The sequence below is a fragment of the Wyeomyia smithii genome, chromosome 3 (assembly GCF_029784165.1).
Source record: "Wyeomyia smithii strain HCP4-BCI-WySm-NY-G18 chromosome 3, ASM2978416v1, whole genome shotgun sequence".
Taxonomy (NCBI): Eukaryota; Metazoa; Arthropoda; class Insecta; order Diptera; family Culicidae; genus Wyeomyia; species Wyeomyia smithii.
In genome coordinates, this window is record NC_073696.1 from 177,935,669 (window position 1) to 177,962,358 (window position 26,690).

At 38.6% G+C, this 26,690-nt stretch overlaps 1 protein-coding gene across 2 annotated transcripts in view; it reads left to right on the forward strand.

The window, feature by feature from the left end:
• Nucleotides 1-26,690, forward strand: part of LOC129726657 (uncharacterized) — a 279,894-nt gene that overhangs the window by 136,111 nt on the left and 117,093 nt on the right. Inside the window, exons 8-11 of one of the 2 annotated variants that reach the window (XM_055683609.1) lie at nt 12,530-12,861; nt 12,922-13,095; nt 13,436-13,555; nt 13,666-13,699. In XM_055683609.1, the coding sequence (XP_055539584.1) occupies nt 12,530-12,861; nt 12,922-13,095; nt 13,436-13,555; nt 13,666-13,699 (660 nt within the window). The remainder of the gene's footprint in view (nt 1-12,529; nt 12,862-12,921; nt 13,096-13,435; nt 13,556-13,665; nt 13,700-26,690) is intronic. The other variant, XM_055683610.1, reaches the window with a different exon arrangement.

Below are 26,690 nucleotides of genomic sequence, written 5' to 3' on the forward strand. Positions count from 1 at the left end.
AATTTATCCTGAATAGGCTCTGAATGCTTGTAACGGAGACGGTGAGGTTTGTTTCTATACCCCATAATTCCACGGCCAGTTTCAACTTCAAGACTCGTTGAGTTGACTGTCGCCAACCGTCGAATATGCGGTGGTTTTGCAAACGTGTGAATATACTCTCCGTTAACACACGTAAGGTACCTGTAATTGCTTGTATTCAACTCAAGCAACATTCTGGTTGGCAATAAAAAACGATTTTGTACTCGAATTATGTGTGACTAACAGACATGTGTTTCCAGATGACTTGCATTTTTTTTCCTGCGAAGAAAGTACATAATCAAGAAATGTATTTAATGTTTTGAAACTGAATCCTTTAAGTTGAAGCTAGTTGTTCAGTTAACGTCAAAAGGAATAATTAAATCCCAGCTCGAGTTGTTCATCTTGAATTTACGGATAGTTAATATCATGATTAAAAAGGCACGACACGTATTCATCGTACAAATAACGTAATGAAGAATTTTAAGAAAATGTGTAATGCTCATTTTTTCGTCGAAGAGTTGGGAGTAGAACGTGTGTTTATATTCTTCTCGATAGTGTTGAAGTAATAGAGTAACGTGAATACACAAGTTGTGTGTTTCTAGGAATTTTGGGTAAATGTTTATTAAACTCACGCTAGAGTAATGTTTTAAACGCGTGTGTGCATTTCAGCATACGCTAAAGCTCAGAAAACTCTGGTTATATGAAAAAACTGTCTAAGAATGGGTTGCAGGAAGCTGCCCTGGAGCATAAATTAAATCAATGGAGCATTAAATGAAAATATGAATTAAATTTATTTTCCTTTTTTTTTGTTGAGGTTATAACCTGAAGGATTTCAGGATAAAAAAAAAATTCGGAAGCAGAATATTTTTCAAATAGGTATTAACATTTTTCAATAATAAACGGTAATGTGGTTTTCTTAAATCATAAAGCTCAGTGCGGTCGAAAGCCTCCGTTTTCGAAATATTCCGAATTAAGGTTTTTTAAGGGTTATCAAAATGTGTTGTTTTTAGTAGCAAAAAGATATGATGAAAGTTCAGAAGTTGTGCTTATTATTATATTTTTGTTACTTTTGCACAATAATGCAATTAGACTGAATTTAATAACTTATTTTGGGGCTGTTACAACAATAGAATAAGATCACCTAATCTACTTTTCACTTTCATGGTGACCAGGGATGGTATTCTACGCGATTTTTCGGGACTCGTAAGTAATCTACGTAAAAAACTGTATTCTACGTTTTCTACGGTAGAAAACCTCTTGAAGTAGAAAACTCTCAAACACTCGAAAATTCACAGTATGGGTCATAAAATGCCATTCGTTGCGCTGATTAGGTGTATTTAAGTAACGGGAGAATCAATATAAAAAAAAGAAACACGAAGAAGCAAGCAAGTGTATTTCCGGACTACTTTGAAAATATAAAGAAACTCAAAAAAGCCAACAAAGTTTTCACTTAATGATTTCAATCGTTATTCACGGTTCAACAACATATTTGTTGTCATCCAAAAATCCCAAAGCAAAGCAAAGCCTTGGTGCTACATTCCGTATCGGAACTCGACCTTCTGTTTATTATACACAGACTTCGCAGCCAACTGTTGAGTGTACAGGACAATTGCGGGGCTAGTGCTACGATCCTACTGACACTAACAGTCTCTCGCGAGCCGAGACTCGAACCTACGACGACTGGCTTGTTAGGCCAGCATCGTACCTCGAGACCAGCTGGGAGATTCCATCCAAAAATCCCAATGAAAGCAAAATCGCATAATATACGTCACATACAAAATCAGTGCAACAGCAAAAGCGCATCTAAGGCCTGATTTCTACAGAACTATGCTATCGCAGTCAAATCTCATATATCTAGAGCGTACCCATCATCTCAATGGTTCATGGTTCCCCTGGCATATATAAAATTATCCCACTAAAAATTCTATGCAACTTTAAACGGTTGCAAAAAGAACTCTTGACACGCTCGGGAAAAAAACTCTAAAATGAGTAAGATTTGACGCATTTTCGTCAAAAGTGGAACAACTCATAAACAGAGTAACTCCGTAAATACGCATAATTGAGTAACAAGGCGTGTTAAAAACTGAGTGAATGTTACTTACTTTTTGGGTACAGTATTACTCAGTTTTGGGTTGAGTAATTACTCATTTTTTGGGTTCTGCATTGCAACTTAATTCAATTTACAAATTTATATAAAGTTTCGAAGATAAAATTGCACATATATGGGTTTGTTGTTTGTATTGGCTAGAAAGCCCTAGAATATTTTGCAAGCGGTAGGTATTTCTAATCCAAAAACTTATGAAGCAAATCAAAAACAAATTCAACTGAAGCGTCGTTTGTATTAGACGTTATTCAAAACTAAATTGTTCGGAGGAAACCCAAAAAGAGAGTAAAAGTTACTCAGAATCATAAAGAACCTTTACTCATTTTTGACAACCACGAATATCGTTTTAAACTGAGTCAAAGTTGCTCAGTTCATAAGTTACTATTTACGAGCGTGTACTATCGCTTTCGAAAGGCATAGAATGATGTCTACTACAGATAGAGATACTACAGCCTCTCTATGCCAGGGATGCCAGAAATTTTTGAAAAATGTCTGCAACAGCTCGAAAAACCGGAAAAATCTGCTTGAAATCTAAAATTGATTTGATTTATTGATTTTTTGATTCGCAGATATTTGCAGTTTTTCTATAGTTTCTGCAGATTTTTGTTAGAGTCTCCTCGTACTCCTCTAAATGTGTGCAGATTTTTACTGCGCGAGCGCAATTTTTTTCGGATCACAGATAGATTTTTTCAGACTTCAAGTAGTCTAGCAGCGACTACATAGACAACTGGGGTTATCTAGCAAACCAGAAATCGTATAAGGATGTTAATTCTAAGTCGTTCAAATGGACATGTCAAGTTTGAAATTACATAAGATGCAACATTAAATTTGTTTGTATCGTATAAAATTTAAATCCTATAAAACGCAATATAATGTTATATATGAAGCCATTCAACGTGTCATATAAAATTGTAAAATGCGTCAATCCTCTAAGTCGTACAGAATGCAATTTAAAGTTTCAATTGAGGCCATTTGAGATATCATGCGAAGTTATACAAAATCGTTACTAATTTTTTTTACAATGTACGTATATGGCCTCCAGATTTGTACACATAAGCGCATTACATGCATCTTATATTTTTTTACCAAATAAGGGTTCACTTAACAGAGTTGAGCGCGACTTATATGAACCAATTTGTTTGCTGGGTACAAACATAACGACATCCGAAACCGACTTTCAGATGAAACATCAGAAAAACTCGTTAAGGTTTATTTTACGTTACGATCAACCGACCAAGTAGTTGAAGAAGATTACGACTTTGGACTGTTTTTGGAAAGCTCCGAAATCAATGGAGATTAAAAGCAACGATTTTAAATGTCAAATTCATTCTCAATTCACACAAAATAATCATCACAATTAAAAATAAATAATATTTTTAAACTTAAATTTCGTTTATTCTTCATGTAATTAACCACAAAAAACTCTGCAGGTTTTCGTAGAATACTCGTAGAATACACATTTTTGGTTAGGAATTCTACCTGAGGTATTCTACGTAGAAAACTCGTCGAAAACTACAAGAGGTTTCCTACATGACATCCCTGAAGGTGACAGGTCGTTAATGTTCCACTGCCGAACCCAGAATACGTCTACACATCATTCGATTTTAGGTTAGTCTTATCCAATCGTCCTCAACACTCGGCGTTCGGGCGTTTTCATTCTCACCACACATTCAACGAGTACGGGGTCTACCACGGACCAACCGACCTTTGTCGTGCTCTCTACTGAATATTACTCTTACTAGTCGCTCCTCCGATATTTGTGCCACGTAGCAAACCCACTTAAACCTACCGTATTTTATCAGCTGAAGATATCCGCGTGTTGGTATATGAAACATCTCTGGTTTATGCACCTGTGCCACATTTCATTCTCCAGTTTGTCACCAAATATTGAACGCAATGTCTTACGCTCGAAGAGTCCAATTGCTCATGGTCTCGGGACCGTAGAGCAGCATCGGGATAAACGAAGTCATGTAGAGCGTAAATTTTGTGCGGACATATATGCTGCGGGATCACAGTTGGCTACGTAAACCGTATAAGGTCCTATTTGTGGCAGTCCGTCTCTTAAAATCGCTACTAACATCTTTACCAAACGCCATGAGAGTACCAAGGTACACAAATTTATCAACTACTTCATGGATTCCCTCATTTACCACCAGCTACCAGCCACCATGCATTTTTGGTAGAGTTAATAATGAGTCTAATTCTTGCTGCATCCCTTTTAAAAGGCTTGAATGCCTATTCGACTACTCTGCGGTTAATACACGCAAAACTTTTCCTTATTACTTTAGAAGCAATAGCGCAAAATTGCCTTTTAGGTAACAAACCTATTACTTAATAGGCAATAAAATTCTTCCCCAGTCAAGTAACAACACATACTGTCATATATTTAGCACGTGTTACGGGACTACGACTATCTAATAATGGTCGTTTTAACCACATGCAAGATTTTTTCTGTGAAGAACTGCTCCCTTTCCATCTCAAGTAAAAAAAAATCTCACACCATCGCATATGTTGCACATGCTACAAGTTTCTTCAATCTCCAATTCATCCGGTGAGCGTGTATTAGTTCGCTCGTTGTATGCATACGGAGTAGAGAAAGAATATAACAAGAGCTGCCAAGCAGCATTTTCCCCGTCATAGAGTATGCGAACGTTGATAATTTCAAAGACTTGAAATGCGTCTTTAACTGACATCACGATTTGTAAACTGCGTTAGAGAAAAACACAAACATTCGCTTTCTTGCAAGCTATCCAAAACACATACTCATTGGTTCATGGAAACTCATTTGCACCTGTTTGAAAATACAAAACTCGTGCCCATCCAGAACAATATTCGCAACGTCGGCAACTCTGTTCAGACAGTATAACATATTTTCATTTTAAGTAAACACTAGGGGACGAAACGAAAGTGTTTCTAATTAGACATTTGAGGTTGACGGGTGAGATTCTCATTATGTGTGGATGAAGGGGACAAAAATGAATCTGATCGTTGCATCAATACAAATGCAACGAGTGAAGTCTTGTTAACACATGCATTGCGGTGCTTGGCTGTATGTTCTCCTGCAGAAACACATACAAGCGTGTGGCCGTCATAATTTTTATTACTTTTTGTTTGTTACTATTTGTGTATAATGCGCAGTCATAAGACACAATAAGTAATAAAAAATTGCCCTAAAGTAATAAAATGTTCCCCGTTTGCGTTGGGTGTACCATCAGCAAAGCCAGCGACTTCTAGGTAATGGCGCCGTTTCTTTGCACGCCAGCTTTCCATACCACACTCCCCAAGGCAATGTTAAACAACAAATTCGAGAGTCCAACACCATGCTTCAGACTCTCCAATGTCACAAACGAATGCAAAACATGGATCAGCTCAATCTGTTTTGTTGGGAAGCCATGTTCACGCATAATCACAACACATTGCACTTAACTGAATCACATGCCGGCACTAAGTCTATGAACAGATGTAGAGTCTGCAAGTTTACTTCTCTGAACTTATCATGGATTTAACGCAAGGTGAACATTTGGTCCGTTGTAGATCGGTCTTCCCGGGCTGTTGAGTGGGGAAGTCGCTGCATTGACCAAAGGGCCAGATACTGTTGAAAGCTTTGGCGAAGCTCAACTTAGACCTGTCAAATGCGGTGCTCAAAATACCTACAGCAGAAACGGCACAGAATCGATCATCGACGTGACGCTCGGCAGCCCCGGACTGATCACGAACTGGAGGGAAAACAGCAGTCACACTAACAGCGACCACCAGTCGGTCAGTTATAGCGTGGACACGAAGCGGCAAGCGACGGGTAGGGCCAATACCCTTAGTGCGGACCAACATATTGCTACAATATCACGGGTATGCGATGCCGTCATACCTAGGTCTTGTCAGGTCTAGAAATGGAAGGCTACCGGCGATAGCCGACCTCCGCAGTGCGTACCTTCACGCGAGGCGAAAGATGCAACGCGCGCGCAACCGATGCGCAAAGATCCGAGCGCCAAGCGGCATTCAAGTCCGCTAAGGTAACGCTTAAGAGCGTGATGAAGGCTAGTAAACGAGCATGTTTCGATAGAATTTGTGAAAGTGCCAATACGAACCCATAGGGTGACGCTTATAGGGTTGTTATGGCCAGGACTAGAGGCTCGTCAGCCCCGGCGGAGCAATCATCAGCGATGTTGGAGCGGATCATTGAGGGACTCTTTCCACATCACGAACCAAACTTCTGGCCTCCGACTGCTGAGTCACCGCAAACAGCGGGTGATGGCAGCCGCGCAGAAGCCTGATCATTAATATGGCCATTAAGGTAGCCCCCTGCTTGTTCAGGGCGGTCATGCAGAAATGCTTAGACTTCCCGGATGAGTGGAAGCGATAACGACTGCTTCTATTGCCGAAGGCCGGGAAACCACCAGGTGACCCATCGGCATATAGAAGACCAAACTGTCTGCTAGACACAGCGGGCAAGGTGCTTGAGAGGGTAATCTTCAACAGACTTGTGAGATTAACCAAGAGTAAAACGGGTCTGTCAAGCAACCAGTTCGGCTTCCGCAAGAGTAAGTCCACGGTGAACGCAATTTTCTCCATTACCAAGACGGCCGAGGTAGCACTCCAACGTAAAAGAAGGGGCATTCACTATTGCGCAATCGTCACGCTAGACGTGAGAAACGCGTTGAATAGCGCCAGCTGGGACTCTATAGCCCACGCGTTTCGGAGTCTTGGAGTGCCAGTGTCACTGTACAAGATTCTGGAAAACTTCTTTCAGAATAGAGTACTAGTCTACAACACACATGAGAGTCTGGAATGCGTCCCGATTACCGCAGAGGTACAACTAGGTTCCATCCGGGGTAGGTACTGTGGAATGCCATGTATGACGGTGTGCTGAAGGTGATGCTCCCACCGTGAGCGGTGATTGTGGGCTTCGCGGTCGATATAACTCTAAAGGTCTATGGCGAGTCAATCAGCGAGATCGAGTTAAAAGCCGCGCTATCCATACGCGAAGTTGAGGATTGGATGCACTCCAAGAAACTGGAGTTAGTGCATCACAAGACAGAGGACATCGTAGTGAACAACCGTAAATCGGAACAGAAGGCGGTGATTGGCGCCGGAGGATGCACTATCGCCTCAAAGCGATGCTTGAAGCTCTTGGGTGTAATGGTCGACGACAAGTTTACTTTGGGAGTTACGTCGGTTATGCCTGCGCAAAACTTCCTCTACTATAGCGGCATTATCGCGCATGACGTCGAATAGCTCGGCGATATTTAGCAGCTGGCGGAAGCTGCTAGCTAACGTGACAACGTTCATACTCAGGTATGGCGGACCCGTGTGGTCGAAAGCGTTGGGTACTTCCTGTTACCGCGGTAAACTGGAAAGCACCTACAGGCTCCTGTACCTAAGGTTCGCATACGCGTATCGAACCGTGTCATACGGGGCAGTATGTGTCTTGGCTGGCATGATGCCCATTAGCATCACTGTCAAAGAGGATGTAGAGTGCTTCGACCAACGTGACACGAGAGGTATAGAACCACCAGAAGGTCAATTTCGATGGCCAGGTGGCAGCGGGAATGGTCCAATTCTACCAAAGGTAGACGGACGCACCGACTCATCCCGGAGATTGTCGGATGGATCCATAGGCGCCATGGGGAAGTTAACTTACACCTGACACAGACACTGTCAGGCCATGGCTACTTTGGGCAGTACCTGCATAATTTTGGGCATGCGGAGTCCTATGTGCCCACAATGTACGGGCGCGGAAGAAAAAGCTGAGCATGTTTTATTTGTTTGTTCACGTTTCTCACAGGTAAGGAGCGAAATGTTGGCAGTGAGCGGGCCGGATACTACTCCGGAAAACATAGTGGGAAGGATGTGCGAAGACGAGGTTAGCTGTAGAGCAGTCATCACGGCTGGTTCCCAGATTGTTGTTACGCTGCAAGGCACAAATCGACGAAACAGCCATCGAAATGCCAGTTAAGGCTAACCTTGCCTTCACGAAAGCAGCAAAATGAATATATTAACAAGGGGGTGCACTAAGCACACTCGCCCTTCTCCCTGAAGCAATACCTAACGGCGGTACCAGGGAGATTCGGGTTCGAGAGAAATGGAGAAACGAAGATCGCCTTTCCCGGAGACCGCACTGGTACTCTGCAAGATGCAGGGAGAAATCTTGTAAGCAGAATTGATTAATGTTATACTGCAATCAAGTTGGTGGCCCTTTTTATAGACTGGGCCAATGGCCTTCCAACTAGTCCACTGGTAGATTACCTTTGACCCAAACTTTTAAAATCAGCCGATCGCAAGCAACAGCTGCTCACTCCCTTCGGAGAGTTCGGCTAGGAATCCGTCCTTTCCAGCCGCTTTATGTTTGCACATGGCAGTGATTGGTACAGTCCAGCTTCTGATTCCGTTTATCACTTTATAGAATCTTATCGTGACGTGCCCGGGGAAGCATACCTCCGCTAGAGATCTTTCACAGTACTCACGTTTCATGCGTTGATGAAGTCTCTTTTTGGTCACTCTAGCCTCTCGATAACTCTATCTCATCTGTCGTGTTACACGATTTTCTGCCACCATCGTATGAACGCGGGTCCGGTTTTTCTCTTGCTCTGTTGCTGATCGTCTCGCGGATATGACTGTCCGTTCAGGTTTCCAACCGGTTCATCAATTCGCTCAGCAACTTTTCGAGTGTACTCAGTAATTACTCCATCAGCTGACAACTTCTGAATGTTCGAACTGTATCCTTCTCGAAGTAATCGACAATCGTTTGTACCACACGATGGTGATCTGAGTCGTCGTTCGGGCCTCGGAAGAATCATCGATGACGTCAGCGAAATGGGTGTTTCCATGTATGTTTCTCAGGCTCCTCATTAACCCTTGCTTCACGTTAAATTCTGTAAAACCTCGACAAATACCTCTTGACAAAAATAAAAATCCCTCACAATTTAACTGGTCAGTCCATGGCATTGTAATTGGCGATAATATTGGCCGAAGGCAGCGAGATCCAGAATAGTAAGCGTGAAAAAACGGAACGGCATACACACCAACACGAACTATAATAAACTTGTAAGTTACTCTCAATAGTGATCAGTGTTTCTGGTCACAGTGATAAGGCCATACATACAGATGTTTCCAAATATCATTTCATGGCTGCGGCGAAGCTCACCAACTTCAAACCATTCTCATTCACCGGTAGCATGGAGGATTTGTCTATCAATAATAGGACGGAAGACCTGCTCCCGTAAATAAACACAAATTTCTATACAACTTTAAAACCAACCAAGCAAATAAAAGCAAATTAGGAATGTAAGGATTTTAAAGTACAAAAAATGTTTCTATGATGATTTGACACCCAGTAGGAAGCTACTCTGGAAAGGGAAGGAGGGTCCCCCAGAAAAAAAACACATATTTTAACCAATTTTTCCGGGAAACAACTTAAAATGATCAAGATGATACACAGAAGCCAAAAATCGACCCTAGATACCATTTTGAATTCTAAGATGGCGATTCAGTTTTCGGGATATTGGAACAAAATAAAAATGATACCCAGAGGCCAGAAATTAACTCCGCACGCCATTTTGAAATCAAAGATGGCGACTTCTGCTCTGTGGAAAACAGCCCAAATGTGTCGAATATCACCCAATAATAGTATTTCCGTAATCGGAATGATGCACAGAAGCCTTAAATCAACCTCTAACACCTTGAAATCTAAGATAACGGCTTGCGATAGCAATATGGGTGTTTTCGGAAATAGGATGATACCCAGAGGCCAGAAATTAACTCCGGATGCCATTTTGAAATCCAAGATAGCGACTTCTGCTCTCTAAAAACAAACCAAAATTGTCGAATATCATCCGATATGGATATTTTCGTAATCGGCATGATGCACCGGAGCCGAAAATTGACCCCAGACGACATTTTGAATCTTTTCAAGGCCACAATATTAATTTCAGTGAGCTATTTTTGTAGTGTTAGATAACAGTAATTGACATGAATAAATATATACTAAATAGTGTATCGTAATATTAAGGTCTATAATTCAAAGATTTATGGAAGAGGAGAAGTTCGTTTCGAACTTATCATTTGCGATCATTCTCGAATTAGACAATACATGCAAATTCAGATTTTTAGAATGTGAGCTATTTGAGATATTTGTTTTTTTATTAATACATGGGTATCTTTTTTCTTATTTTTTTGTGTTACTCTGTACATTTTTTTTTCTGGAAGGACAAAATTACTGTCTTTAACTTTACCGAAGACATCATACAAACCGTTTTGGTTTGTTTTTTTTTGAAAATTTATTCTTTTTTCATTTTTCCATGATCGAAAACCCGTCAATGCTTAATAACCCAGAAAATTTTACAGAAAAGGTTTTTTGAATAAAAGATTTTTAATATGTTGTGAGTATATTTTTTCGGAAAGATAAAATTATTATCTGCAGTTTTGCTGAAGACGTTTTTTTTTCCGTGTTGGGTATTTTCGTCACTGCGACCAATTTTTTGATATTTTGTGACTGAAGACGTTACACCGATCCAACAATTCATTTCGTCTTTAAACATGTTTGTTATCATCAATACCATTTTTAAACATAAACCTTTTTTATAAATAAGTCGTGGTTCAAAATGTTAATAACACAAAGTAACATCTTTAGTTCATAGGAACGCCTGTTCAAAGTGTCAGCGAAATCAAAAATGACAATTCGAAAAATTCGACATTTTTATGGAATTACTCCGATGGGAAGACATGGATAATTCAATGCGTACCTAATTTAAAATTGAAAGAATTTAAAGAAATACAGATTAGAACAACGAATAGCGGCAAGACAGACAGACGACTTTTTTAATAATATATGAAATAACGGAAACACAGTAGCACAAACAGGGGCAGCAATACAATGCAAATTACAATAATGTTTGTTAACATGTTTCTACGATAGTTTACTGCCGGTAACCGCAAGTCAGTCCCATCTATAAAAATGTTAAAACGAGAAAACAGCTCCGAAAGATATTTTATTCACGCTCAGTTATCACTTATTTAAGATGAGATATTTTGACAATATTCATGCTAAAATACAGTTTGCATACTAGCCTGCATTGATGACGTTGTAAAAACCATTGATATAATTGATTTTATGATAAAAACCTTGAGTGTGACTGACTTGCCGTTACATTCTACACCGAAGAGAAAAGTAACCGCAAGTCAGTCACATTGCCATGTTGAAACTATAGTGCGTGTTGACGTGTTGTTATTCGTTGCCGTGGAAAACTGTCAATCCTTCGCTGTTGGGAAGTGTATGTCCATGAGAACCTTTTAAGAAATGTCGACGTTGGAAAATCTCATGATGTACGGAACCGATGAAAGCTTATCCGGTGAGGACTCGGATAAAGAAACTGAAGCCAGGACTGCAGTTGGTTCATCCGACAACAAATGTCAAGATGATCCAAATCCATTTGGTGTTCGAGCATCACCTTTGGAGATTTTCTGGAACGATTCCCTGGATTCTGATGGAAGTTTTTTCGATACTCAAGATTTTGCGGATAGATCCACGAAGAAGCGAACCAAGAAAAAAAAATTGACTTGAATTCGTATTAGCAAAAAATTGCTACACATAAATTCATCACCAATTCAAACTAAAAAATAATCCCAATAATTGATAATTATTACTAGATAACTTGTTTTCATCTAAACGGTTTTCCATTCATTTACTGTTGTATTATGCATGTTTTTTTGAAAATCGGGACTGACTTTCGGTTATTTTTCTTCTGGGACTGACTTGCGGTTACTTTGCGTAATGTGACAATTCGACTTGGTATTGATTTCCACTTTTGTTGAACAAACCACTATTTTTTATCAGTACATCTGAAAACATACTCAAAGCTAGGCCAAAATACGATGCTAACTCAAAATTGACAAAATTACAGATGGGACTGACTTGCGGTTACCGGCAGTTTATATGTTCATGACATCATATTTTCCTAAATAGAAGATATAAAAGAATACAGAGATGTTATAAAATAAGAACCCAGTTTATCATTGAAAAATATAAATAAAATACTGACAGCTACTCTATTAACGTACACCAAAGGGAGCCAAAGGGTGCCATATGAAAAATTCTGGAACTATTTTGAAGGCGGAAGTACTATAAATTTAGTTTCACCTTCCGACCGCCGCTCTGAGTTTCCACTCAAAAGACTGCCTAGAATAGGATGCTGTACAATTATTTACTAAAACAAGTATTGTATATTTCAATTAAAATTCATTTGCGCTCCTCAAAACGTCCGAACCTGTTGACCTGTTTTTATTCATTACCGGGCAATCTTTTTCAGTTGAATTGTGTTAGCTTTTTCATTACGATTCACCAGATTCAGATTGTACTTGTTTTTAGCGACACTCTCACTCGTAGGTTTCTATTCTCTTCCTTCGTCTCTACAGAATCTCAACACAGGGTAAACCATTCCTCGACAGAGGGCGAGAATCAAGACTGGTAATAGATAATGTAACGTACGACTATCAGGGCGAGTACGAGTGCCGGGCGACAAACTTTATCAACGGACAGGAAAGGACAGCTACATCCGATCCGATAGCGCTGCAGGTAGTGGGAGCACCACAGGTCCTTCGGACGTCCTCATCAGCGACCGGACATTCAGTATCGGTGCGGAAAGGAGATTCTGCCACACTTTCATTGATAGTGTGTGCCGATCCCCGTCCGCAACATGTTGCCTGGGAATGGGGCTCCTTACGGTTAGAGGCAGGGTCCGGAATAGGTAAATAGCCTTTTTTTCTATCCGCAATGCAACGTTACTAGCAAAATATTCCATCCGAAGGACGCTATCGCGTTGATGATGTGACGCAAGACAGTCGCGAAGATTGCTACTTGGCCACGTTACACATTGATGACGCGGATTTGCAGGATCAGAGGCCGTATTACTTGGTGGTAGAAAACGAAAGAGGAACTGATAGGCATGCTATTAATCTTCGTGTTGAAGGAATGTTTTCAGGTGAGTTTTATCATGTTTTATTGACCGAATTTGGTGCTGGTTAGATTTATTTTCTCCGAAAAATATATCATCAAATTCACCCAAGCCGAAGAGTTTTATACCCGGTTTTAATCTTGCCACAACACATTATCGCATCCCGCATGGGAGTAAAGAAAATGTAATTCTCTACAAGAAAAGAAAGGAGAATATCTTTGACTGGTACCCTTTTACCCCTATCACTAACAAAGGAATGTTTTTCTTTGCATATTTAAAATCCGCATTCATGAACCATCATCCCATCGATGCGTCTGGCGCAATGCCGTGGTATCCCACAATCGCCTGCCGAATGATACGAAACAAGCAGTAGAACCTTTGGAACTGAGTTACCTGCTCGGTATCGCTGGGGGATGCTTGGCTGCTTTCCTTATGTTGATTTGCCTCTGCATCTACGCGATTCGTAAGAGGAAGTGTTGTTTCAGAAGTAAGTAACGTTTAGTATAACTTTGAACCAAATAAGCTAAACGCATTTATATCACGATGAGGTTTATTTGCAAATATTTTCAATAACGGCATTCTTTTTGTTTTCGACAGATCGAAACAACTATAAAACCTCAGAAAAAGACAGGTAAGTGAAAACATTGTTTGATTTATTTGGGGAAAAAAGCGTGTGAAGTACTGATTATACTTTACAACCAGTAGAAATATGTTTTAACCGCAAGCATGTGCTTGCATTTTCCATAAAAATAAAAGCCAATTCCCCCCGGTAATATTTCGTTGCGAATGTATACATCGTTTCTGGCAGAAAGAACGTGTGTGATTTCATGCATGCAGAAATATATGAACAGTGTTTGCACCTGTTCGATAAAACTTGCAAAACAGTTCGAACCAACAACGGCTCAAACTCGAGCAGATTGGAAAAAAGGAGCGCTTTACCTGCCACTACCACAAACTGGGTAGGTTGTGGCAGAGGCAGGTAAAGCACGACAAAAGTTGATAAAATATTCAGACGGAAGAGAAATATTAAAATTTCTTTTTCATTTGTTTTTTTTTTTTTTTTTGTGGGAATCACTGGTTTTTGGGCAAATTTATTCACCCACTACGATATGGTTTCAGAAGTATTTGTACTTTATCTCGAACAAAAAAAAAGCGTTGGGACATCGTTGCGCTGTGCTGTCATTACTGTAATCGTTTCTAAGTCATGGCTTTAGCGACATTCGAAGTTTTATTGTTCTGTTCGATTTATGCTGTGTACGTATTACCCACTCTTCAGTGGCCGTCTGGACTCATTTCGTTTCATGTGCCAATGTTGCCGTTGTTCTTTGGGGCCATCCACATACCACGTGGACAGATTTTTAACGATTTTGACCCCCCCCCTCCCCCTTCGTGGACAACTGCCCATATAAATTCTAAAAAAAAATGTATGGACCGTGGACATTAGCCAACCCCCCCCCCCAAAGCTGTCCACGTGGTATGTGGATGGCCCCTTTCCTCCATCGCATATTGGTTTTAAAGGACCGCATCTTGACGTCACTAATGTTATCGACGGAACCATAGTTTTCATAAGGTAGAACAGGAGGGGTAAATCAATTGTCTCTACTTTATCTATACCGAGCAAAGAAAACAACGGAATAAGGTGGTTTTTATTTACTGAAACTGAAAGAATAGTGTGGTTTCATATTCTTTTAAATTCTTAAAATGTGCTCGTGTATGGTGTTGATTCAAAATATATCTGGCATGAAGTTGAGGATTTATTCAGAATATTAGTTTATCAGACCTTTTTATAACTACAGCTCATTACTATGATAAATGTTGCGTCACAAGAAAATTTTAATACCATAATCCACATTTATGGAAAACACATTGAACCCTTTTTTATTTTTTTATTTTTCAACTATTCGTAAATATCAGCCAAACATGAATCGGAAGAAATCCCTTCCCGTTGAGAGCAAATGGGTAAAGAAAAATTTATGGCTTATGTGTAATCGTGAAACTGTAATATAACGAAGAACATAAATCATTTGAACGACATTGAAAATTGAAAATATCAGATGACAAATGGTACCCCAGAAAAGACGCTTCGTTCACTTCCGTCATGTGGGAACTATTACTTTAACAAATCCGCTGGATTGTTTGGAGCGCAGCGGTTGGGCTCTTCGTCCCGTCCATGAAAAAACATCCACAGCGGAAATCATGACAGAAACAAAGGAAAAGTTACGCTGCCAGTATCCCTATAAGGCACTCGCCAATTGAGTTCAGGTTTTCGCTGTGTGTTTTTATTGTGTTCGCATGTCTGCGATGACCGTTGCAATGATTTTATGGCGATGATTCGATGAGAAAAAAATTCATTTTTAAGTTAGTTAGCAAAATTTATAACGTTTACTAAAAATGTGATAAAAGTGATTTGTATTAGAATTATTTATGTAGCTTTCGTATACAAATACCCCACCGTAAAAATGTTTGGATCGATTGATATGTACTGAAAGATACCATGGAATGGGGTGAAATTGATCAATAACAATTTCCAATTAACTAGCTTCATGTACATTTTGCTCGAAATAGTATAATTTTAAAACAAGTACTGGTATGTGCTCCAGTAAACCTCTATGGCAATTGGTGAAATTTCTATTGTCTACTTCATGAAATAAATTCGATAATTCTATAAGGTACTATTAGGTAAATTGGAGTGAAATTGATCACCATTGAATTCCATACATTCTTTTGGCATTGTGATTTTTTTCGAAATGTTCAAGATAAATGATGATTTCTGTTCTGAAAAATATCATTTACAGTTAGTTTGGAAACGAAAATAACGATATTTCAGGTTAAAATTTGTTTATTCTGGTCACGAGCTGTTGCAAAAGCTCAAAAACTAGTTCTGAAATTAAAATCTTTGTGGTTTCCTGCGATTTCATCAGTATTTCTTTAATGGTATGGAATGATCATTGTTGAAAATTACATTTTTTGAGCTTCTATCAAGCTTTACTCACTTCTCCAAATTTAACATAATTAACCCTTAACTAAGATTACTTCAAGTAAATTCAATACTTTTTTTATTATTTGGAAACTTGATTGATCAAATTTGATTGAGTATTGACTGAGTTAGAAGAATTTTTCGAAAATATGAAAAGTTGCACCGGGCATGCAAGGGTTAACTTTGACAGGTTTGTGAATCATGCAAAAGTGGCGTTTGAGGACACGTTAACATTGCCTAGTGTTGTAAGAGCAATATATTTTAATTAGTATTTTTTATCACGAATTTTCAGGTGATCAATTTCACCCCACTGATCAATTTCACCCCATTCCACGGTACTTATTTTACGACAGGATATCTGTATGCGTATACAGCCAATATTTCTTGCTCACGCATCTTCCTATTTCCAAAGTTAAGTTATTACCTTTTTGTGTTATATAATTTTTTTCACAATATTCTGCTATTTAGCACGCAATATGGATAACTTGCTACCTAAACATAATTCTCAAACATACCTAAAATCTTTCTCCCTAGTTTTTTTCCTTATGCGAACAAAACCCTCCCGCCTGATGATACTCATACGGGAGACGATATACAATATTCAATGCGAGCCTAACGAAAGCTTTAATATTGTCCTGGATGGTGTTCCGTGTGCATATTCCAGTGAATCATGAATGTCTGAAAGCACTCTCGACGTAGAGGAAATTAGAGACACAAGTGGAGGGTTTGCAAAACATTCACATACAGAGCCGAGAGTTCTCAAAACTGGTTGCTACCGTTAGAGACTCAACATCGCTTCAAAATAGGGACCAGTTTCGAGAGCACCGTTAAGCGAAATAGCATTACCTTGGCACGCAGAAAGTATCCAGCCTCTGTCATTGAAATTCTATACAACAACAGTGAACGGAGAGTGTTAAAATCCGTGCTGCTGAAACGATGGTACACGCCTCCTGACGAACAAACTTCATTCTACACGTGTAAACCCGACGCGCATAACAAGGATCTCATTTTTATTTAAAATTTATTCATCGGCACGTGATCGGAAAAGTACATCTTTTGCTTTGGAAGCACTTGGAATCAATTTGCATTTGGGAGAGACAAATAAAAGAAGGGGAATCACTTTTAATTTTTGAGAGACAATTTTGAAAAACTAAACAAAGAACCTCCTAAACCCATTACGCTGAGTTTGAAGCACGCAATACAGAAACACGAACAATCGTACCTAGTTGCAAATTTTGCGTAGGCATAGAGCATGTACAAAATGCACCGACAGAGTAAGTTAACTAAAATTACAAAATGAAGTAAAGCGTAAAATGCGTCATTCGTTGGTTCATAGTTATAGGTACATACATAAATAAACCGTGCAGAGTTATATGTTGGTTAAAGGTTAATTTATTATTTTGGGAGTTTTGTTATTTGAATTAAATGTTTTTAATTTTAGAGCAAATACATTCCATTTGAACAAAACACATATTCAAATTTGAAAACATTAAAAACTTTAATACAGGGTGCCAGGTTCTTTGTTTGGAATATTTCAAGGACTGATAGAGGGTTACATTTGATGGAAAAAAACTCTTCTGTGCATATCCGGAGTGATTCGCGATTGGGGCGCAACTAACAAAACGTAAACAAATCATTTCGTTTTTAGTGAAGGGCGATAGAACAGTTTACCCAAAACAAAAGATACTTTGGAACTAGGCCCTTTTCTATGTTTTGAAGCAACGGGCTTATTTGCGAAATATTTCGTAAACATGCGAGAGTAAAGGGCGCATCAACATTGTTTTCAAAATACAGGCGCATTTAAAGAGGCGCAACTGGATAAAAAATAAAAACAAGGCGAAAGAGAGGTGGACGAATCTCGTTGTCAGAATGCTCATTTCAAAATGGCTAGAAGAAAAACGCAGATGTTAGACATAAATGCACAAATTTAATGTAGTATTGTTAGGAAACTATAAGACAGGTTTATTCTACGTCGATTTTTGGTATTAATGTTATTCACTAATCACTAATCTCTCAGCTGGTCTCGAGGTACGATGCTGGCCTAACAAGCCAGATGTCGTAGGTTCGAGTCTCGGTTCGGGAGAGACTGTTATTGTCAGTAGGATCGTAGCGCTAGCTTGTCCTCTACACTGAACAGTTGGCTGCGAAGTTTGTGTATAAAAAACGGAAGGTCGAGTTCCGAATCGGAATGTAGCACCAAGCCTTTGCTTCGGTTTTCACTTCCATTGAAACCACGATTGGAAAATGTACTTACAAATTTCCAAACTGATATTTCCCAATGTTTATCTTCTGCTAGTTGCGCCCTAATCGCAAATCATTACGGATATGCCCTAATGTTAATCTTTATTTACCTTTTAGGTTGAATAACCCTTTGTCCTTAAAGTTGTTCTAATTTTAAATGTAAACATACAGCCTTTACATGGCCAAATAAATTATAATGTTGAAAAGTTTCAATCATGTTTTAAGGTTTTCTCACAAAAAAACCGTGATTAACTTTGCTGTTTTTTTAGTACAAGTAAACTTTTAAAATCGCTCTACAGTTCGTTCTTTGACACAAACTCTCTAGCTGCTTAAGTTTTTGAGTTGATGTTAGCTTAGTTTGGTAGAGAACTTCGGGTTTGATTGCCAGTTTTTTTTTTGTTGATACAAGGTTTTAATAACTCATTGGCGCATCTTACCCAACGCTGTGCAGTAGCCGCCAGGCGCTCGTACCGGAAACGGACAACGAGCAGGTTCCCGGTTCAGGAGGTTGTATCAATGTCGTACGAAGGATACGCGATTGCCAAGGTATCCTATTTCCTGTTGCAGTTGATACACTCCGTCACGTTGGTCTATCGAAAGGTTCGTCTAGATAGTCAACCTTTTAACTATGGAGCTAATCTTGTTAAGTTAGGAGACAATAAAGAGATAGCTCAAAAGGGGTAGTTGGCTCCGCACGACTGCTGACCAATTAGTTGTCATACAATCGTGGGCATGTGACGCCACTATACCTAGGACTCGCCAACCTAATAATGGAAAGGCAATGAAATATTGGTGGCCTTACGTGATAGCAAGACAAACGATGCAACGTGCGCAAACCGTGGAATATAGTACAGAGCGCGGTGCAGCATTCGGATCTGCAAGATCGGCGCTTGAGAGTGCGATAAATCCGAGCAAAAGGGCTTGCTTCGAGGAGCTATGCGCGAGTGCTAATACGAACCCGTGGGAAAACGCTTTCAGGATCATAATGGCCAAGACCAAAGGTATATTGGTGCCTGCAGAGCGATCACCAGCGATGTTGGAGCGTATTATCGATGGACTCTTTCCCCACCATGAGCCAAGTACCTGGCATCCGACTGTCTAGTCTCACTTTCGACGTTTCAGTAACTCAGACACACACCAGCGATGGTCGGCCAACCTGCCAGACATCGAATTCGTGATCGACAGCAGTCGTGCCAGCGAGGCAAAAGCGCAGAAACTCAGACTCTTTGGCCGAAGGTTGCACGCAAAACTTTTCCTTATTACTTTAGAAGCAATAGCGCAAAATTACCTTTTAGGTAACAAATCCATTCCTTAAAAAGCAATAAAATTCTTCCCCAGTCAAGTAACAACACATACTGTCATATATTTAGCACGTGTTATGAGAGTACGGCTATCTAATAATGGTCGTTTAAACCACATGCAACGTTTTTTCTGTCGAAAAATGCTCCCTCTCCACCTCAAGTCAAAAAAAATCACACACCGTCGCATAAGTTGCACATGTTACAAGTTTTTTCAATCTCCAATTCATCCGGTGGGCGTGTATTAGTTCGCTCGTTGTATGCATACGGAGCAGCGAAAAAATATGACAAGAGCTGCCAAGCAACATTTTCCCCGTCATAGAGTATGCAAACGTTGATGATTTCAAAGACTTGAAATGCGCTTTAAAATGACATCACGATCTGTAAACTGCGTTAGAGAAAAATAAAAACATTCGCTTTCTTGCAAGCTATTTACAGCACATAATCATTGGTTCATGAAAACTCATTTGGACCTGTTTGAATATACAAAACTCGTGCCCATCCAGAACAATATTCGCAACTTCGGCAACTCTGGTCAGACAGTATTACATATTTCCACTTCAAGTAAACACTGGGGGACGAAACGAAAGTGTTTCTAATTGGACATTTGAGGTTGACGGTTGAGATTCTGATTGTGTGTGGATGAAGGGAGACAAAAATTAACCAGATCGTTGCATCAATACAAATGCAGCGAGTGCCAACACATGCATTTCGGTGCTTGGCTGTATGTTCTCCTGCAGAAACACATACAAGCGTGTGGCCGTCATAATTTTTATTACTTTTTGTTTGTTACTTTTTGTGTATAATGCGCAGTCATAAGACACAAAAAGTAATAAAAAATTGCCCAAAAGTAATAAAATATTCCCCGTTTGCGTTGGGTGTGGAAAACCGCCAGAAGATCCATCGGAATATAAACCTATCTGCAGCTGGAAACGCGGGTAAGGTGTATGAGAGGATTATTCTCAACAGACTAAGAAGTACACAAGTCGTGTGAACGGTTTGGTAAGTAACCAATTGGCTTCCGGAAAGCTAAGTTCACACTGGATGCTATTCTCTCTGTCACCAAGACGGTGGATGTGGCACTCCAGCGCAAAAAAGGGCCTTCGCTATTGTGCAATTGTCACGCTTGACGTGAGGAATGTGTTTAAGAGCATCCACGTACCGATGTCGTACAAGATTTTGCTCCCAGGATCGAGTTTTAGTTTTCAACACGAAGGAGGGTCAAAAGTGCGTCCCAATCATCGGAGAAGTACCGCAAGGTTCCATCCTGGGCCTTGTGTTGTGAAATGTCATATGTAACGGAGTGTTGCAGCTAAAGCTCTCTGTAGGGGTTGTGATCATCGGTTTTGTGGACGACAGAACTCTAGAGATCTCTGGCAAGTCAAGCTGAGGAATCGAGTTGACAGACGCACACAGCAAATACAGTCCAAAAAACTGGAGTGACGAAGATCACGGATGTGAATAACCGTAAAGCAGAACAACAGGCGGCGGTCAAAGTCGGAGACTACACCATTACTTCAAAGCGATCCTTGAAGCTCTTAGGAATTATGGTTGACGACTAGCTTACGTTTCGGAGCCCTTGAGCGGTGTACGGCAGCCAGCGGGAACTTCTTACACGCTGGTAAGGTTTCGTCAATGCTTAAGTATGGTGAGCCAGTGTTGTCTAAAGTGCTAGGCAATAGAAGCTATCGCGGCAAGCTGGACCTTCCAGCTGACACAGACCCAGTCAGGCCATGGTTCAAGCTGTACACATACAGGTTCGGGTACTCCTGGTCCCTCATTTGTCTCTAGAGCGTGAATTCGAAGGGAACCGCTGAGCATGTCTTCTTCGTATGCACTCGATTTGTGCGTGCGGGGAGCGACATGTTGATACAGACACTACCCCGTAAAACATAGTTCGATTGTCCTGGAGCTACAATGTGTGTGGTATTTCAACCACCAACACGCAGGTGGTAGCTAACTGCCGGTGTTCAAATAGTTAGCTAGGAGGTATAAGAGTTAAGAGAGTACATCAAGCACAAAAAGCCACTCTCGTGATACTTAAACGTCGTTCCGGAAAGATAAAGACTGAAAACTGCAGAGATTTTAGTGGGTCGGGCACAATGTTATTCCACGTACATATGAAATGTTTCATCTATCAGCACAGATATAATCAACTTCGGAGTAACTTGTCGATTTTTTTGTAGTTTAGGTTGGACACCGGGTCTCGTCCTGTCTATGAGCATCATAATGCTCGAAACCAATCCACAATGGTCCAGAAACCGAATTTAGGGGAAAATTTGGGTCTAGAGCTCTATAGCAACATTTTAGAGAAAAACTTTCTTCTACAAAGTTGTTACATATGATAAAGCGCTCATTGAAAAATTATCAAAAATTAGGGTGACCAACATTTTCGATGCAATCAAGTATCTAACTTTTTTATCTTTGTAGATAGAAGAAAAATTTATTCTACAATGTTATAGCTCCATTGATTCTAAGTAACTTTGTTAAATAAAGTTTTTCTCTATCTTTGAAAACAACTGATTCATATTGAAAAAACATATTTTACGCTCTAACTTTTTTATTTCAAGTTTCATCTCAAACCAGTCTTTGAACGACTTTTAGAGCTTTTTAAGAGAAACAATTTGCAATGCTGACATCGTAAATATCTCAATTTTACTCAAAGTTATTAATATTTTTCATCAAAAAATATGCGTTTTTCATTTGTATGTCATTCATTTTGGGGCAAACATAAAAAATATCTCTTGGTCTCATTTTGAAGGGCATATTTGACTCTATAAATGGAGGAACTTTTAGAGATATGTTATTTTTTACATTCGAGTAAATTCAATTTAAAAACAAGACGAAAATTTCAATAATTTTATACATTATGCATATAAAAGCACCCAGATTTATTTTTTAGTATTTTTTCTTATAACTAGACGTAATTACCTTTAATTTGACCCAAAAAGATCGAAAATCGATCAACTGGTTCAAAAGTTATGAATTTTTTTAAATAAAATACATCGAATATAGCCGTTTTTTATGGTCAAGTGTACTGAGTCAGCGTTTTTTAGCGTTTTTCTTGGAAAAAATGCAATGTTGCGAAACTTGCTGGAGCCTCAATGGTAACTTGAATCTGGATGACGTCTAAGGAAAAGTTGTATATAAGATAGTGGAGAATAAATCCTCATCATTGGACAATGTATAAGCTCATTGTAATACTCAAAACAATTAGGCGGAATAAAAAAATTACGTATTTTTTGCATGAAACAGCGTTTAAAGTTTAGACGGCAGGGTTTGGCACTATTGGCACTAGTTTTAAAAGGTATCTTGGAAAAAATGCTTTAAAATGCATCTAGTCCGACCCTGCGCAGAGTTGCGCAGAGTACCCTTCTTTCGAAGAGAAACAACGAGTGTTCGGCACATATCGGACTTTAAAAATGTAAATTTAAATTGCACACTGCAAACCGTCAACAGAATAACAAATGCCTCATATTAGTTTTATAATAACAACGTTTTCAAACATGTTTCAGTATAATTAATGACACTATTTTCATATTTACAAGTTTAACTCATCTATATTCCGACAATTACCGAAGTATCAAAAACTAATTATTGTTTATGTTTTGGATCACCACCACTGACTACCAAAATCATGTTTTAAGTTTATATCATGCCAATCACAAGTAAAAACAATCGTGTAAGCACAAACCATGACATAATATATTGCCTGCTTATTTCAACAGAGCAAATAGTGAATTATTATTTTGACGTTAGAAACTACTTTTTGAAAACCCTCCCTGAAGATATTAAAACTGTATTGAAAATTAACACAAAAATGAAGATGAAGGTAGAAGTGAATAAAAAGAAGATTGCGATAAAAAGAAGCAATGTAATATAGTCACTTAAAAAAAAAAAAACAAGTCATAAGTCATTTTCAACACAAAGCATATTTTTCAATTATTTTTTTTTATTTTCTTAATAACCGATTATTCTTTTATGTTTTTTATGGCATATGAAAGTCTTTCAAGCATCATGCATTTATTTTTCCAAAAGATTGAAACCGACATAAAATTTTCCTCAAATAGTGTATATAAAAACCTAAATTAATCCACCTAGCGGTCAGACCTAGCCTTTCTCATTCAAACTTTTATTTGTAAAAATAGAATATATATTCACTCTTTAGGTTCTTGAATATTGATGTTGTAATCTATACATATAATAAGTTCTAAAATATTGATGTTGTAATCTATACATATAAAAATCCAGTCCGGCCTGTCTGCCTGTCTGTCTGATCCAAATAGGCTCGAAAATTACCGAGTCGATCGACGTGAAAATTTGTTTAAGGATTTTTGGTGCCAATAAAGATTCCCATGATAGTTTGAGACCCCTCCCTCTTCTGGAAGGGAGGGGTCCCATACAAATGAAACATAAATTTCTGCACAACTCAAGAACAAACCAAGCAAATTAAACCGAAATGGGCATGTGGATGTTTTAAGGGGTTACAAATATGTCCATAATAGTTGGACGCCACTCCCTTTTCAAACGAATATGTTCCATAATCGACCTTAGGCAACATTTTAGATTGTAAGATGGCAACTTCCGGTTTCTGGAAATCAGCCAAAAATGGCCGATTTCCACCCAATCTAACATCCGAATCTAGCATAATACACAGGAGCTGAAATCGACCACAGATACCATTTTGAATTCTAAGATGGCGACTTCCGGTATTGGGTGTTATTCGATCATTTTCGGCTGTTTCCCAGGAACATGTGATTCTAGTATATATATATAGAATTAAGGCGATGTACAGAAGCCAAAAGTCGAGGATGTTGTCATTTCGATAAAACCAATCATTTTAAACACATCGCACCAAAGATTTTAAACACATCGCAAGGAATCAATGAATTTGGAACGTTCAAATAGTACTATACCACATTTAAAATATGTTGAGGCCACATATATCGATCAAAGCAGGTGTAGTTTTAAATATTTTAATTTCTTCTCTTTCCATAACTTTTGAGCCACATCAAATTGTAATGAAGCTTGTTATCTGTAAGTTCGAGAGATGACTCGTTCGTATGACACTAGTTATGCTCAAATAAGTCATGTAATCTTTGAGATAATAGACTTTCGTTGTTTTATTAACAATTTAATACATAACGGTTGCTTAAGTTCGATTATAATCAAATGAAAATAGGGCAGCCTAACTTTGAAACCACGTGTTCAATCATAATTCATCAGTTAACCATAAACTAGCCCGCTTATCTGATAATAATATTGATCAAATCCGTTGTGTAGTTTCTGAGATAATGAAGTTTCGTGATTTTCACATTCCGGTACATGACAGACAAAGTTACAGTTCGATTACAGCAAAATTCAATAGGGTGTCATTAGGCAGCTAGACCTTTCATTTGACACTAATTTTGTGGAAATCGGGTCAGCCATCTCTGAGAAAAGTGAGTGAGTTCAAGTAGTCTTCGGAATATGTTCCTTTTCATAGCTGGATTTCACATTTTTAAACATAATAGGCAAAGTAATAGTCTGATTGTAAAACAAATCAATGGGGTCTTATGGGGCAACTAGACCTTCCATTTGACATTGATTTTATGAAAATCGGTTCAGCCATCTCTGAGAAACATGTTTCTTGTCATAACTTTTGAACTACAAATTCAATATTCACGAAATTCAAATGTTAAGGGTATTTTAGGTAGCCCGTTCACTTGAAACCTATTTTGTTCAAATCGGTTGTGTAGTTTTTGAGATAATGATGTTTCATGATTTTTACATTTTGATACATTACTTCTGAACCAAAAATCCGATTACAATGAAATTTAATAAGGTCTTATGGAACAACGAGACCTTTTATTTGCAATTAATTTCATGAAAATCGGCTTAGCCATCTCTGAGAAAAACGAGTGAGAATAAAAATCTGCACATACACACACACATACAGAAAATGCTCAGCTCGTCGAGCTGAGTCGAGTGATATATGCCATTCGGCCCTTTGGAGCACTTTTTTACTTTCGGTTTTGCAAGTGATTACTATACCTTTCTAGGAGAGAGGCAAAAAATATATAATATATCCTGTTTTATTTTACTACCTGAAAGTTAGAAGGCGATTGGTTGAATGAGTGGAATATACCAATTTTTTTGTGATGAAATTTGGTCCCGGACACTCTTTACCCAGTTGCTGCGCCTCTTAGTTTGTAACGACAATTATGTATTTCTGGAATGTGCCATAATTTCAAACATGTATTACCATGCAATAAAAACCTAAATTAATCCACCTAGCGGTCAGACTTATTATTTGTAAAAATAGATTTACATGAATGCTTAAATCCGATAAATGTTTATCCACTCTTTGGGTTCTAAAATATTGATGTTGTAATTAAAGTATAAAATATGAAATTTGACGTAATGTTAGTACTTAAGAAATAGCGAAATAAAAGCAATTAATTTAATTTCGAACAATTTAATCACGAGCGATGCCGGGAACGTTCAGTACGATACCACATTTAAATCATGTTTGAGGCCATATATATTGATCGAAGCAGGTAAAGTGTTGAATAGTCTTTGAATTTCTTTTCTTTCTAAAACTTTTAAACAGCATATCAAATTGTTATGAAGTTTGTTATTTGTAAGTTTGAGAGATGACTCATTTGTATGACACTAGTTATGTTCAAATAAGTCGGGTAATACTTGAGATAATAGACTTTCGTTGTTTTACAAATTAAAACATAACGCTTGCTTAAGTTTGATTACAATCAAATGAAAAGGTAACGTATGGGGCAGCTAAACTTTGAAACCACGTGTTCAATCATAATTCATCAGTTAACCCTTAAATAGCCCGTTCATCTGATATCAATATTGTTCAAATCGGTTGTGTAGTTTCTAAAATAATGAAGTTTCGTGATTTTCACATTTCGATACATTACAGACGAAGTTACAGTCCGATTACTGCAAAATTCAATAGGGTATTATGAGGTAGGTAGACCTTTTATTTGATACTAATTCTGTGGAAATCGGGTCAACCATCTCTGAGAAATATGAGTGAGTCCAAGTAAGTTGTCTTGGAATATGTTTCTTTTCATAGCTGGATTTCACATTTTTAAACATAACAG